The 13,801-nt window shown below is 49.5% G+C and overlaps 1 protein-coding gene across 10 annotated transcripts in view; it reads right to left on the reverse strand.

Moving 5' to 3' along the window:
* Positions 1-13,801, reverse strand: part of PLEKHA6 (pleckstrin homology domain containing A6) — a 139,148-nt gene that overhangs the window by 63,331 nt on the left and 62,016 nt on the right. For 2 of the 10 annotated variants that reach the window (XM_088845118.1, XM_055420072.2), the window contains exon 1: positions 11,288-12,831. The exons of 3 other annotated variants lie outside the window; for them this stretch is intronic. In XM_088845118.1, the coding sequence (XP_088701244.1) occupies positions 11,288-11,646 (359 nt within the window). In that variant the 5' untranslated portion in view covers positions 11,647-12,831. Of the gene's footprint in view, positions 1-11,287; positions 12,837-13,801 lie in introns of those variants that run through there. 5 more of the 10 variants (XM_055420077.2, XM_055420075.2, XM_088845117.1 and 2 more) reach the window with 4 other exon arrangements.

Here is a 13,801-nt window from a genome sequence, read left to right on the forward strand (position 1 = left end):
GGACCAGTAGGAAATGGTAATGGCAGGAAGTCTTGTCCAGAAGATCAGCTCTTGGAGGGCTGATTAGACATTTGCTTCTCAGAAAAAGAATTAACCTTAAATTCTCAAATCACTCCTCACTCGCTCCAGGAAGACTTAACAACTGGCACCGAAAAGAAAGGAAATTAACACTGACCCAGGCCATGAAACTAGCACGCTCCCTGCTCAACCTCCTGAGGCAGGCACCACTGCCCTGCACTTGCAGAGGAGGAAGCTGAGACGTCGGGGAGCAGCTCTAGGCAGCTTGGAGACAGGAAAGCCAGGGTGAGAGCCCGGGACACAGCCCAAAGCCAACTCTTTTCCCACTTCCAGTTCATTGTGCAACTCGAAATTCCCTTCTCATGCATCATCCTACAAACTAACCCTTTAGTTTATTTTTGCTGAGTTGAATCTGCATTGGCCTTGGGATTTTTGGCTCTGAAGTCAGACTGCCCCAATTCTAATCTGACGGCACCGGTCATTACCTAAGGGGCTCTGAGTGAATGACAGCCTTTCTGTGCTTTCATTTCCATCTGTAAACAGGGGTAATATAAACTGCGACCTCAAGGGTTTGTCATAGGATTAAATGAGATTATAGAAGCAGAGAATTTGAGAGACCCGGACCTTGCAATGTTCAATAAAAGCCAGAAATCATTACTATCTGCCCCTGCCGCAGATCATTCGCTCATAGGAAGTGATGGCCTAATTTCTGACTATAAAACCCCTCAGCACTTCGACACATGAAGACAAATGCTTAACAACTGCTCCTAAAGAAGTTAGTATTTTGGATATTCTCAATCTAGTTAAGAATGCCTTTAAGCCCCCACCAACCTCAGACCACTCGTAATCATCTGAGGCAGACGCCTTACCCTCAGAAGCCAGCATAATCCACAGGTAAGAATCTCAAAGAGGCCGGAGGCCTGTCCTACTGCGCTCTGAATGAGGAGGGGATCTTGTTTTTCTATGTCATGTCACAGTTGGAAGTTAAAAAGCAAGTCAATCTAGGGGCCACATCCCTGGGCTGGAGAAGGTGTCTGGGAAGACTCAAGCTCTAGCGCTGGTAGTCACCCATCCAGCTGTATAATGTGGGCAAGTGCTTGCCCCTTGGGGCCCACCGGGCCTGAGCAGGGAGCCACCTTGCCCGCAGAGTTAATGAGAGCATACAAGAGGCCACTGAGTCCCGAGCACTTCAGGAAAGAGCTGGACAAAGGAGGTGTGGAAGGTTACCGGTCCAGGAAAGCCTAAGCCCCTCTGGAGCAGGCTTCTGGTCTTAGGGTTCTCCGGCTGAGGAGCCCTACAGCAGGAGAAGGCAGACAAGCCAGCAGACATGCAGCAGGGGGCTGAAAGGGGGCGGACCAAGGGCAGGGCGCCTGAGGGTCACGCGGCGGTCAGATTCAGCCAGGAAGATGGTTCTCCTGCAACAAAGTCGGAGCTGGAGCAGGGCAAATTTCTAACTATAAACAGAAACCCCAGAAGCCCCAAACCACACACAAGCACGTGTGAGGATGAGGGCACCGCGTGGAGAACGGCGGGCACCGCGTGCAGGGGGAGGGGCGCGTGCGGCGGCAGGCAGGGCCTGCTGGCGCCGGGGCGGAGCCAGGAGAGCGGGGCCTGAAGCGCACCCAGCGAACGCAGCGCCTCCGAAGGAAAGGACCAACGACACAGTGAAGAGGGGCCGTGGACGGGCCGGTGTGGGTGAGAGAGCCTCACTACGCGGACAGAGGCTGACACTGCTTCTCCTAAACTGACCCCACATCTGTCTGTCCGGGCCTCCGAACACAGGCACGACACACGCCTGTGCTTGTCCGAGCCTCCCGGTCCCAGCCTCAGCACTGTTTCTCTTTCCCTTCACACAGGGCTTTGCCTGACCTGATTTTTCCATGGCAGAGAGCATGAAATAGAGTCCCCGCACCCTGGAATTAAATTTCTCCCCACCCCAGTGCAATGGGTATTTGGATTTTGTGCCGCTCCCCAAACCCCCTCCAAAGCACTGCACCAGCATCACTGCCCTGGTCCCTCCCCATGCCACGCACTTTGCTCTGGGTAACGCACCTGCCCCAGGGAGCAATGCAGGGGCCGGCTGAGCTGCCAGGAGGGGTGCAACCGCAGTTCCCCCTGCTGCCTGGCCCCTGCATTCCAGCCCTGCGCCCAGAGTTTGACCTTCTCTGTGGCTGCGGCGTGTGTGTTCTGGGTTACAGAAATAGCTCAGCCCCTGGGACCCTGCAGGCCCTCCCTCTCCACCCAGAGACAACCCCAGCCCCCAGGCTCCAGGGGCGGCAGGTCCCCACTGCCCTCCCGCACGCCCCTCCCAGAGCAGAGCCAGGTAGCGCCGCCCCACATGCCCACCCCTTCCAGCCCCCGCACTTCTGGTGTGCCTGCCATCACTGTGGATGGAGGTGAGGCTTTTGGCAGAGGAAGGCATGAATGAGGGACAGCGCCACAAAAAGCTTAGACAAACCTGACCCCTCGTTGTGTTTTCTCTGGAGTTCATTTGGATGAAGGGCAACAGCCAGCCAGAAATGGTCCCAATCCCATACACCCCGGCCTAGCCACCCTGTCATCTCACGCAAGGCGATGATGTCATGGTCCCTGTTTCAATACTAACCCAAACAAGATGGCATCGGTCCTCCCACAAGCCCACGATGGAAGGGGGGAGAGTGGACTCAACGACAATATCAAAGACCCAATGCAGAAACAGTGATGCGCTTTTGATGTGACTCCCTAGCGTCTGATGAAACAATAAAATCTTTCACGAAGGACTTTACTAAAGGGATAGAATGTTACCTCTGGGGAGGGTGGGGCCCTGAATGGCCTTCAAGATCCAGGTTCCACACTTTGTCCACCTGTGGGGAATGGAAAGGACTCTGCAGCCACGCCTCGGCCTCTTCAGCCACACTGCCATTACTACCTACTAGGCCTCGGCACCTTGTAGACAGGTGGGGAAAGAGCTGGACAGAGGACATTGGGGTGTATAAACTCTCCAAATCAAGCCCTCCTCTGGGCTTGGAGGTCCAGGAAAGGCTATCGGTTCTAGAAAGTACCCACCCCTTTCTAGACACTGCCCCTCCACCCCGGTACCACAGAGTTATGGCGGTAACAGCCATGTTCCTGCAGCCGCAGGCCACTCTCTTGGTTCCAGGGAGCCATCCAGCCCTAGCTCAACCAAAACACCTTTCCAGGGGTGGGAATTGGAATTGAGAAAAAAAAAGACCAGTCCTTCAGGTGACATGTACACAAGGGAGCTGCGAGAAGCCATCTCTTTAGACTGACATGGAGCTGGGCCAGCCCATGAAGAGGGACAGTGGCAAGGCCACACTTGCACCAGCCAGCTTCTTGATTCTAGCTTGTTCCTGCAGCCCAGGCATTCCTCTGAACTTTATAATACAATCCCCTTGGGGCTTAAAGTTCTTTGAGCAGTTCCAGTAACACACTCGAAAGTTATAAATAATATCAGGAAGAAGGATGAGATGAATTCTGGAGGATCCAGCATCTAAACTGTGTGGATGTGGCTGGCATGAGGAAGAAAGGAAGGAAGAGGAAGGAGAGGACCAAGGGGTTTGCCCAAGGGCAGCAGAACACAGCGCAGGGAAGACCTCAGCCGGCCTAGAAGGCCACCTGAGAGGGCAGGGTGGAGGCAGGGGTCAGGGAAAGCAGGTGAATCTGCTACCTCCCAGTTTAGGAAGCGTTCCTAGGATGTTTAGAGAGCTGGCAACAGGAGAAGTGAGGGCCACATGGGTGAACCAAGTCCCTAGTGAAGATGGCAGACCACCTCTGATGAGGGAGGGGCACGGGGTCTGGGAGCCCACAAGCTAACGCGCATGTTCCCAGATGACATTCCTTATTCAGGAGAGAAGAAAATTTTATATCCTTTCTCCTGCCCTTTCCAAAGCAAACGAGGGTCCTTTGCCACCGTAGAGCCTCACAGCTCTCTCAGACCAAGGGGTCTGCTCGGTCCTTCAGGTCTTCTTTAGAAACACTCACCTGCCACCAAATCCATGAGCTAACGGTCCCTTTAAGAATATCTTCCTCCTCTGTCTCTAGTTGGCCGGAGCAGATGTTCCTTGTTACTATGGCAACAAACCTACCACTCTTCCTAATGGGTAGCTTCCTAGGGAAGGACACACACAGCACAGGCCACTCCCCAGAGCGGCTGACCTGCGAGCTGCTTAGACTTCATGGACAGAAGGCTCCTGACAGCACAGGACACTGCGGGCTCCTGTGTGCCTGCATAATAAGATTTCAAATCTTACCTGTCCAAGAGGTGACACAGGAGATAGCAGGCACTGTCTGACAGCAGTGAGAAGGTAGGGGGAGGGAGATTACACATGTCTGCCCAGACAACAGACCAACGATCATCTTTCCAATGAAGTGTTAAAGAGCATGTGGTCTATCTTCAATAAATTGAATTAGCTCTTCCTTTGACCTTTTTTTCACATCACTAACGAAGACCAGTGAGACCCTCCTGATTGAATTCTCCTTACTTCAAGCTGCATACCACTCTCACTATCATCTGGAGTTTGTTATCCTTCCAGACAGTCCTCTCAAAGGGGTCCCTGCTCAAGGCAAGCCTGCTGCAGCAGGTGGTGGGTGGGGAAGCAGAAAGCACTGTATCCCATTGGTTCTGCACAGAGTTGTTTCCACTGCAGTGATGCTTCTCTCACTAAACCCAACTTGACCCCATTTGTTCTTGGCTCTCACAGCCCCGATGAAGCCAGCTGGATTCTTCTTGTAAGCCACAAAGTTGACTGAACTTTAGCTTCTTCTCTTCTGAGACTTTAGCTTACTGGGATCCCAGAAGTCAAAGTATAAATAAGAACAAGTCAGTAAGTGATCCCTATCAGATGTGCAGGAAAAGCACTCCTAATCAGGGAAGATGCCAAAGTCAGCATTCCCATCCCCCCCACACACTCCCAACTCTCCCTCAGTCACTTCTTAAGGTGAAGTGCGCCCTACCTCGGAGGAGGCGGCTGGTCTCTGGAGATGAACAGGGCTGGTTTGGAATCACAGGTCAGCTCTGATCGGAATCCCCTTATTCGCCAAATGGCATTTTACAAGCTACTGATGCTGAGTTTCCTCATCTGTAAAATGGGAATGCTAATTCCACCTGATAGGGTTATATGAGGCAGTATAGAACTGCAATGCCTTAATTACATTCCCAAATCCACAAATATCTGAAAATTTAAAGTTTTTTCTTAACTAGATTGATAGCAGAACCCAACCTGACTCAAACCTAGTTGGCAGCATCACTTGAACTGGCATGAGACTCATTTTAGCCTTTTTAAAAAATCCCACTTGTGTGATTCTTTAGATACATCTTGCTGCATAAATATTAATATGCGTGATTTTGGAGCTGTTCCAGACTCTGCCGGAGGTTTTTATGTAATACATAGTGTGTGCATCATGTTACCATTCTGAAATCCACAGGCCCCAGGCATCTCAGATGATGAGTTTTGGAGCTATCTGAGCTCCTCCTCCAGCCCCTGAAGTCAGGTGTCTCAGGAAAGCCATCAGGGTTATTTAAGCTAAAGATGTTGACAAATACTGAAAGCTTTTGCCTTGCCACAGTCTGAATCTCTTCTGGGTCCCTGGGTTCCTGTAGCCTGGAGCCAGCTTCCTGGAACACAAGTTGGCATGGGGAGAGGAGAGGATCCAAAGACCAGCCCATCAGCCCATAAGAATCTGCTGCTTTTCCACCCCAACAGAGCTGGCAGAGGCAGTGTGCTGTTATTGGATTGGCTTCAGGTATAGACATGCCTGAATATTCCAAATATGCTTCCAACTCCCCATCTCACTGGGCTTCTAGCATTTTCTCCACTACCACTGCCCCGCAGTTGCACCTCTGCTTCCTCCTCCCTAGAGGCATTCTCAGGGGAAGCTGTGACAGAGACTTGGGGAATGCTAAGGGGTAGAGAGAGCCAGAGAGTGTGGGGGATTGGGCTGAAGGAAGAAAAGATGCTGAGTGTGAGAGAAATGATGAAGATGGACACTCTGGACGAGAGACAAATGTCTGACACCCAGTGGAACAGGTTTGGCATGTTTCGCTAATGCTGTTTCATGGCCCCAGGAGGCTTGTAAAACAGCAGAGAACCCTGGCCCATAACTGTGAGCTATGTTGGGCAATTCGCCGGTTGTTATTGTTATTCGCCGGTCCCTTGGCTGTAGCCATGCATTTCAGGGACTTACTAATGACCGTGAAGGACTTAATCTATTCTGATGCACACTCGTCCAAGGGGGTATCTCAGTTCTGACCCTGGGTCAGTTGTCTCAAAAATAACTCATCTTATCCTGCCACCTCAAGCTACTTTTCCAACAGACCTGCATCTCGGAGAAAAACAGAAGACTCTCAGAGTGATTAGGTCTGTTGGTCAAATGGAGAATTGATGCGTGCAGAGCTGAGTAGGATGGTGGCAATCAAACTCAACCCTCTTGCTTCAAAGATGAGAAATCTGAGGCCTAGAGAGGGACCGAATTGCCCAAGATCATGCAGTCAATGGAAGAGAAAGGTGGCCCTGGAGCCTGGACAGTGCTTTCTGTCACTTCACTGTGACAAGGATGGGGACGTCTGTGGAGCTCCAGTCACGTCGTGTTGACCTTTGCAGTCAGAAAAAGGCATGCTGAATGGCCTCACCTTTGGCTTGAAAGCCTCAGAAGAGATCCTAATCTCCAAGAATTTCGCTGTGCTCCTTGACTCTGTGTCCCAGTCTACCCAAAGCTAGGACAAAATCCTCATGAAAGCTCTCTTGGGGAAAGCCAAAATTGCTGGTGATCAGGGATGAGCTAAGAAAACCACGGCCCCACACCTTGGCGGAGCCATCAGCGGGGCTGTGGAGGGGTCTCCTGAGCAGGAGCTCGGCGGATGGCAGAGATCTCCCATCTGCACTTCTTGGATCCTTCTCACTTTTTTTCCCTCTCCATTGGCTTGGATAAGGCTGTGGTGTCCACCATCCGTCACAGGTTTAAGCTTTTCCATAGCGCTGTTCCAAGGTGGTTGTACTACTGCCCCACCACCATCCAGAAACTTTTGAGAGGATTTCACCCTTAGGCTTGGTCTTCCAGCTCAGAGCCTGCGGCTCTCCTGTTGCCTTTAGTAGTTCGTCCCACTTCTCCCTCCTCCCCACGGAAGCTTGGGGTGAGTCTACTACCCACACTCCCAAACTCAACTACCTAAGTCCAAACACTACTTTCCTAGGTTGCTGCTGCTGCTAAGTCGCTTCAGTCGTGTCTGACTCTGTGTGACCCCATAGACGGAAGCCCACCAGGCTCCCCCGTCCCTGGGATTCTCCAGGCAAGAACACTGGAGTGGGTTGCCATTTCCTTCTCCAATGTGTGAAAGTGAAAGTGAAGTCGCTCAGTCGTGTCTGACCCTTAGCGACTCCACGGACTGCAGCCTACCAGGCTCCTCCATCCATGGGATTTTCTAGGCAAGAGTACTGGAGTGGCTTGCCATTGCCTTCTCCCTTTCCTAGGTTAGGAGGGTTCTTATTTTAGAACATAAAATTAGGGTGGAAAATCAGAAAATTCTATCCTACAAAAAAGTTTCCTGGGCTTTCAGGAAAAAAAGGCCCTAGACAAATCTCAAAAAGAGCATCTGGTTCAATTTCCAGGGTGATTTCAAACCGACAATCCTCTAAACGCCATCTCTCCTACAAGTCTGCACACACGTGCACACCCAACCACAAGTCTCAGTCTGGCAGCTGGGGCTGCCTGGGAATTCCCACATATTTGTTGCTATTTCAGGCCTGACTCTATAGAAGGTAAAAGACTCAAACACTCTAAGGCCTCCAGGAGCCTCCAAATTTAGAAAAGCTCCAGTTGATATCCACCATTTCAAAAACTGATGGCAAGACCTTTTTAATACCCTTGCCTCTTGGCCACCTAGTTAAAAAGGTGTTTCCAAATGATTAACACTGGACAACAAGATTTCAAATGTAAAATATACCTCATGCTGCTCCAAATATTTCAAACTACAAACCTTCTCCATCTTTTCCAAGCAAAGGAGATGACTTTCATTATTTCTGAAAAATGACTATAGGAATAGGAACCAGCAAGGCCTGATCCCAGAACCCCTTTGAGAAGTGAGAGTCTCAGACTCCCGGACAAAGGGGACGAGGAAGTGAGAACACATTCCTCTGCCAGTGACCTTGTCCTGGAGGCAGAAACCTCCCACAATGGAAAAATGAAGAAACTGAGACTCTATGTGAGTTTATCATGGCCTAAGAACCCAGAGGGAAAGAACAGTGATGACAAGATCAGAATCCAAGTTTTCAGAAATCTGCCCCAAAGAACCCTTATCAGGGAGGTAGAGTCTCATCTGTTTGAAGAAGATCGTGCCTGGAGGCAAGAATTTTTTATTTCATAGACTGGTTAAATTTCAAAAAATGAAATTTAAGGAACCACTATACAGTTGCCAACTTTTCAATTTGCCAAGTAAGGATATTTAAAAAGCCTAGCTACCAACTACTCTCATCACCAGTTCTTAAAAAGAATAAGCAAGCCATAGCCTCAGAATATATATTTGAGTACATCTTCTGCCCCCAAAAGAAATCCTTTAAACTGAATACGATTTTGCTTCCCTGCCAAAAAGTTCAATATACTTTCTTTCGTCATTTCATTTCAGACTGGCGAAAACTCTTGTCACAGACCAAAATTTGATAATCACTGGGACAGATGACCTCTCTGTGTCCTTTTTAGCTTACGCCTAAAATGAAGAGAACAATCCTAAGCTTTGGTGATTCAGACCTTTCCAGGAAATGAGAAACATGAAAGGGAGGGGGAATCGACAAGCATCTTTGCTCGTGTGAACACACTCTGTCAACTACAAAGAACCAAGCGACACTGATTGTTTTATAAATCCGGTGTTCAGGGTGCATGTACCTCCTTGTGGAGTCTCCCAGGTTTCTGTGAGCCCCTGGATTTTACTGTCCCCTTGTCTGTTCAGATAATCCAGGAAAAAAGAGGGAGGAAGATAATCTGCCCAAAGGCAAGACTGATCTGAGAGAAACTTCCCTGGTGGAACAGTGGGTAGGAGTCTGCCTGCCAGGGCAGGGGACACGAGTCGATGCCTGGTCCTGGAAGATTCCACATGCTGAGGAGCAACTCAGCCTGTCAGCCGTGACTACTGAAGCCTGAGCGCCTCCAGCCTGCGCTCACAACAGGAGAAGAAACTGCTCAGAGAAGCTCGTGCACTGTAGTGAAGAGTAGCCCCCACGCACCACAGCCAGAGAAAGCCGACGGCAGTGAAGACCTGGCACACTCGAAAGAAAAAGAAAAGAATAAGGAGCTAAGGGAGGCTACTGGGGAGTGGTAGAGAGGATTAGGTCAGCAGCTCACATACATGCAGACCCACGGATGCCATTTCAGTTGCCCAAGAGGACTGACCCCGTTCCAGGAAGCAGGTTTCCATGCTGCCTTCCACAGACGGTGGCTGCTTGCTCGTTACTCTGGTGGAGACAAGGTGGGGGATGAAGTGGAGGGAATCTGAGACTACTGTGGGGCCGAGGAAAACACAACAGAGCACTGGATTAGGAGCTGGATCTTGATCCTATCCTTGTCCTTCTGCTGACTAAACCATGGGTCCGTTAGCACTTTTTAGCTCCCGTTTCCTCAACTGTGTTATAGGAATGATGTTCTGTCTTCCTGATAGGGTTACAGTGACTGTGAGATCCTTGAGGGTGGAACCAGGTCTTATCTGTAGATAAGTCTTAGAGACTGTATACCCAGTCTCTAACACAGCACCTAGGAGAGAACAGGGCTTGGTAAACAGCTGCTGAACTGGGCCAGAGAATGTCTCCAAGCCGGAAAACCATACACAAGTAAGTGCAATGAAAGGTTATTATTATCTGTTGGCCGAACTGATGCATTGCACCCATCTACCGAATAGACAAAAACACTAAAATTCTATTTGGAAGTAGCTGGTGATGTAAATAAAAAATCGTTTTTTTAAATGCCCATAGTTTCAAAAATAACCAGGCTACACCACCTATTAATCACACTGCCTAATAAATAACTGTGTGACTGCCTCCAGACTCAACTGCAGTATATAATTCTCAAGCTGAAAATGCGTTTTGCTTAACCCTCGTCACCTCTCATCCATCCTTCTCATTATATTCAGAAGTCAGCAGGCAAACTCTGGTTCTCTCACCCATTTCAGCTTACATCCGTGTTGAGAGGTGAGGTCTCTGGCTGTCTTCAGCCTTGAACTGTATCAGAACCTAAGATTCCCTAGTTCCCTCTCCTGGATCCTTTCCAGAATTCCATGTTCTGCCTCTAGCAGACTCCACCACACTCCTCTTCCAACGCTTATCTCACCACCCCAAATCTGCTTTTCAAAAGCCACATCTGGCCTGGCCCATCCACCACCCACCACTCCTGCGGACCGTGCTGCCCAGGGGACATCACTGCACAGACAGGTCCTGGCACCTTGGCCCGGCTGCCCGCCCACCAGCCCCGGTATGAGGTAGGTCTCTGATCTCTGCTCCTGGCCATTGAGAAACACCACGCAAACCCTGGGAAGACAGAGCCGCATTCAGTCAGTCTGACTCACCAACCACCACCCCATCCAAACTTGGGTTTCAGGAAGAGTGCCAAGCCCCTACCCTACCTCCACCCCAGGCACTGGCCTCCATCCTGCCCAATTCTGAGGCTCTGAGAAGAAAGTGCTCCTGGCACTTGTCTCTCACAGCTTTGATCTCATTCAGCTGGATTACCCTAATACCACACGGAGACCATGCTGGAATTTATACTGGTTAGACCGTCCCACCATACAGACTTACAAGTTAGCTCTACCAGGAATGTTTCCAAGTGCCTGCAACACCCAGGGTTGACTCTAGGGACAAGAGTCCTCTGGACACATACCTCCATGTCCCTAAGTTTCCTTTGCAATCCCACAAGTGAAAAAACATTCACATTCTAGGAAGTCAGAAATTTTCTCTAACTTTTTGATTGGAGACCCTCAAGGAAGATGGATATTCATGGGACACTCTTATTTGTTAGGAGATAAAGAGACGATAATAAAGAGAAAGTGTAAAAGATGATTTGCTTTCCAAAAACAATAGAAGTGCTTCACACACACACACACACACACACACACACTGCCTCCCTCCCTCCCTCGCCTCCCCCCACAGACACTCCTCTCTCTTTCTCATCTCTCTCACTGTGAACCACTCCTCTTTGCCCAAAGTGTGCATCCTCCTCCCCCCGAGCCCTCCCCCCAAAGGCTTGGACAGCCCCATTTCTTCCCAGCCCAGGTGCCCAGGACCCCAGATATTACCTTCCATGCTGGCAGCCAGGACCCAGCTGGAAGACGCAGGCTGTTGATTGGGAAAGAATCCTAACAACACTCCTGATCCGAGAGTGGCTCCTCCCTTGAGAAGGAAGGAGACAAGGAGAGGGCCCGGGGAATCCAGAATTTCCCCAACCTTCCAGGAAGGCTCTGGTGTCAGCTTTCTCTCTGCTACAGCATTGACTGAAAACCAGGGAAAATTCTCCAATAAAGCAGAGTCTGAAATCTGAAACTGCAGGTTGGCTCAGTCCTATATAAATACACTCACACCCCCAGCTCCGCGGGTCTGATGGCTTACCCGCCCTCGCGCTCCCCTCCTCCCCACCCAGCCTGCAGCTCGGGAGCATCAGACAGCCCTCTAGCTGCAGCTCCTCCAGGCGCCCGAGAGTGGAGAGGAGCCATGCGGGCCGAGACACTGCCAGGCGCTGTCCACAGGCTCTCCCAGCCCGGCCCCTCCAGCTGTTCAAGTCCACGTGCTTAAGTGACGCTCAGGGTCACAGCAGTGAGAGGGGTGGGAAGTTTCCAGTTTAGGAGCAAAGATTTCCAGAGACCTCCTTACCCTCCTAAGGATCGGCTTCCAGATAACTGGTCTAGCGTATACTAATTGCTAACCACACCTTCCTCTCCTCCTCCAAGTTTCTGCATCTGGCTCATACAGAGTCACCCCTTTCCCTTATGTTTTAGCCATAACAGAATCAGGCCAGGTGAGAGTGGGAAGGGAAATCTGGTGACAACTGGCTCATTTTGCAGATGAGAGAGCTGAGGCCAGGAAGATGAAATGGCTTGTCAAAGCTAGGCAATGACTTCCAGCCAGATTTGGCATCTTGGGTAGCAGAATAGAAAGAGACTTTAAAAGTCAGATGCTTTAACACAACTAGATGATCACCTGAACCACTAATGGTGAGAAAAATCACTTAACCTCTCTCAGCCTTATCCTCATGTGTAAAATGAGGCAAAAACATCCTACCTGTGAGAGTAATGATTACATATATAAGACATGTAAGGCAGTTGGCACACAACAGGCATTCAGTAAGGATCCACCGCGTACCCTTCCGTTCATGACTGCACGGCTGGCTCGAATGGCCTTTAGTACTTCCTGTTCCTCCAGGGGGTGGCTTACTGTTTCCAGTTCATTGTCTTTATGTCAACCTATTAACATTCAGTTTACTTTCAACAGTGCTCAGCATGTAATGCTTCATTTCTATAAAGGAAAATCTTTGATCTACAGGCCAAGGTCACAGATTTGCGTTGAAGTCCTCCCAGCAGATGTCACTCACATCTCCACCTCCAGGCCCCAAGCTTCAGCCCAACTGGACATGGAGCATTTCCCCAAGGGTCTTGGCCTTAAACTCAAATATCTAAGATCAAATTAAGATTCACCACCCACTGACTATATTATTGTACTGATATGAACAGTCTACAAGATACAGTAAATGAAGATAGTAAGGGGCAGAACATTTAGCTTCGTATGCTACCATTTGGGTTAAGAAATGATTTGTAACTACCTATATATGTTTGCCTAGAGCAGAGGTCAACAAACTTTTGTGTAAAGACTTAGATGGCAAGTATTTTCAGCTTCATGGGCCTTGCAGTCTCTGTCGCAGATACTCAATTCCGCCTTTGCAGCACAAAAGCAGCCATAGACAGTGTGTAAACAAATGAGCATGAACAAGTGAGCACGGCTGTGTTACAATAAAACTGTACTTGTGGACACAAACACTTAAATTTCTTACAAATTTCAAGCGTCACAAACCACTATTCTTATTTTTTATAGTCATTTAAGGATAACCATCATTGCTGGGTCTTTCTCATACAAAATTAGGTGGGGGGGCTAGATTTGGCCCATTGGTCATAGCCTGGACTGGCTTAGAGCATCTCAGGAAGGGCACAGCAGACTCTGGTAACAGTGATCACCTCCAAGGAGGGGGCTGAGGCTAAATCTGAGAGGAGGTGGGAGGAACTCTTCACGGAATACTATTCTGTACTTTTTGAAAAGTATAACCTACGCATGGTAAAAAAAAAATTTTAATAAAAACAGTTAATTATTAATGGACCCCCCATATAAGCTCTTACTTCTGTAAATGTCAACACTAACTGCCCCAGGCAGCCAGGCTTATAACCACAGCTTTGAGCCTCTCCCACCCCAGTCTCTCACTGCAACAGCGATCAGTGTCCAAAGTCCACCGGCCTGGCTCACCGGGTGCCTCAGCCCCGCACTCGCCAAGCTACTACTCTCCCACTCACCCCAGCATTGTCTTTACCACTCGGCTGTCGTTTCATAGAACCTTGTACCCTTAACTGACTTTCTACTTGCGTAAAGCTCATTTCCCAAAGAGAGACTGGAGTTTTTGGGGACTGGGACAATACCTTGCCTTCCCAGGTCTCCTACACCACTGTCTTGCACCTCGTAGGAATGCCATAAATGGTTGCTTGATTGTTAATCTCCCATCATGCTAGAGAAGGTTTGGAATACAGAGAATAGATCCACCCAGAACAGAAGCT

The sequence above is a fragment of the Moschus berezovskii genome, chromosome 17, assembly GCF_049115385.1.
Source record: "Moschus berezovskii isolate FMDL1 chromosome 17, NW_MosBer_1.0, whole genome shotgun sequence".
Classification (NCBI taxonomy): Eukaryota; Metazoa; Chordata; class Mammalia; order Artiodactyla; family Moschidae; genus Moschus; species Moschus berezovskii.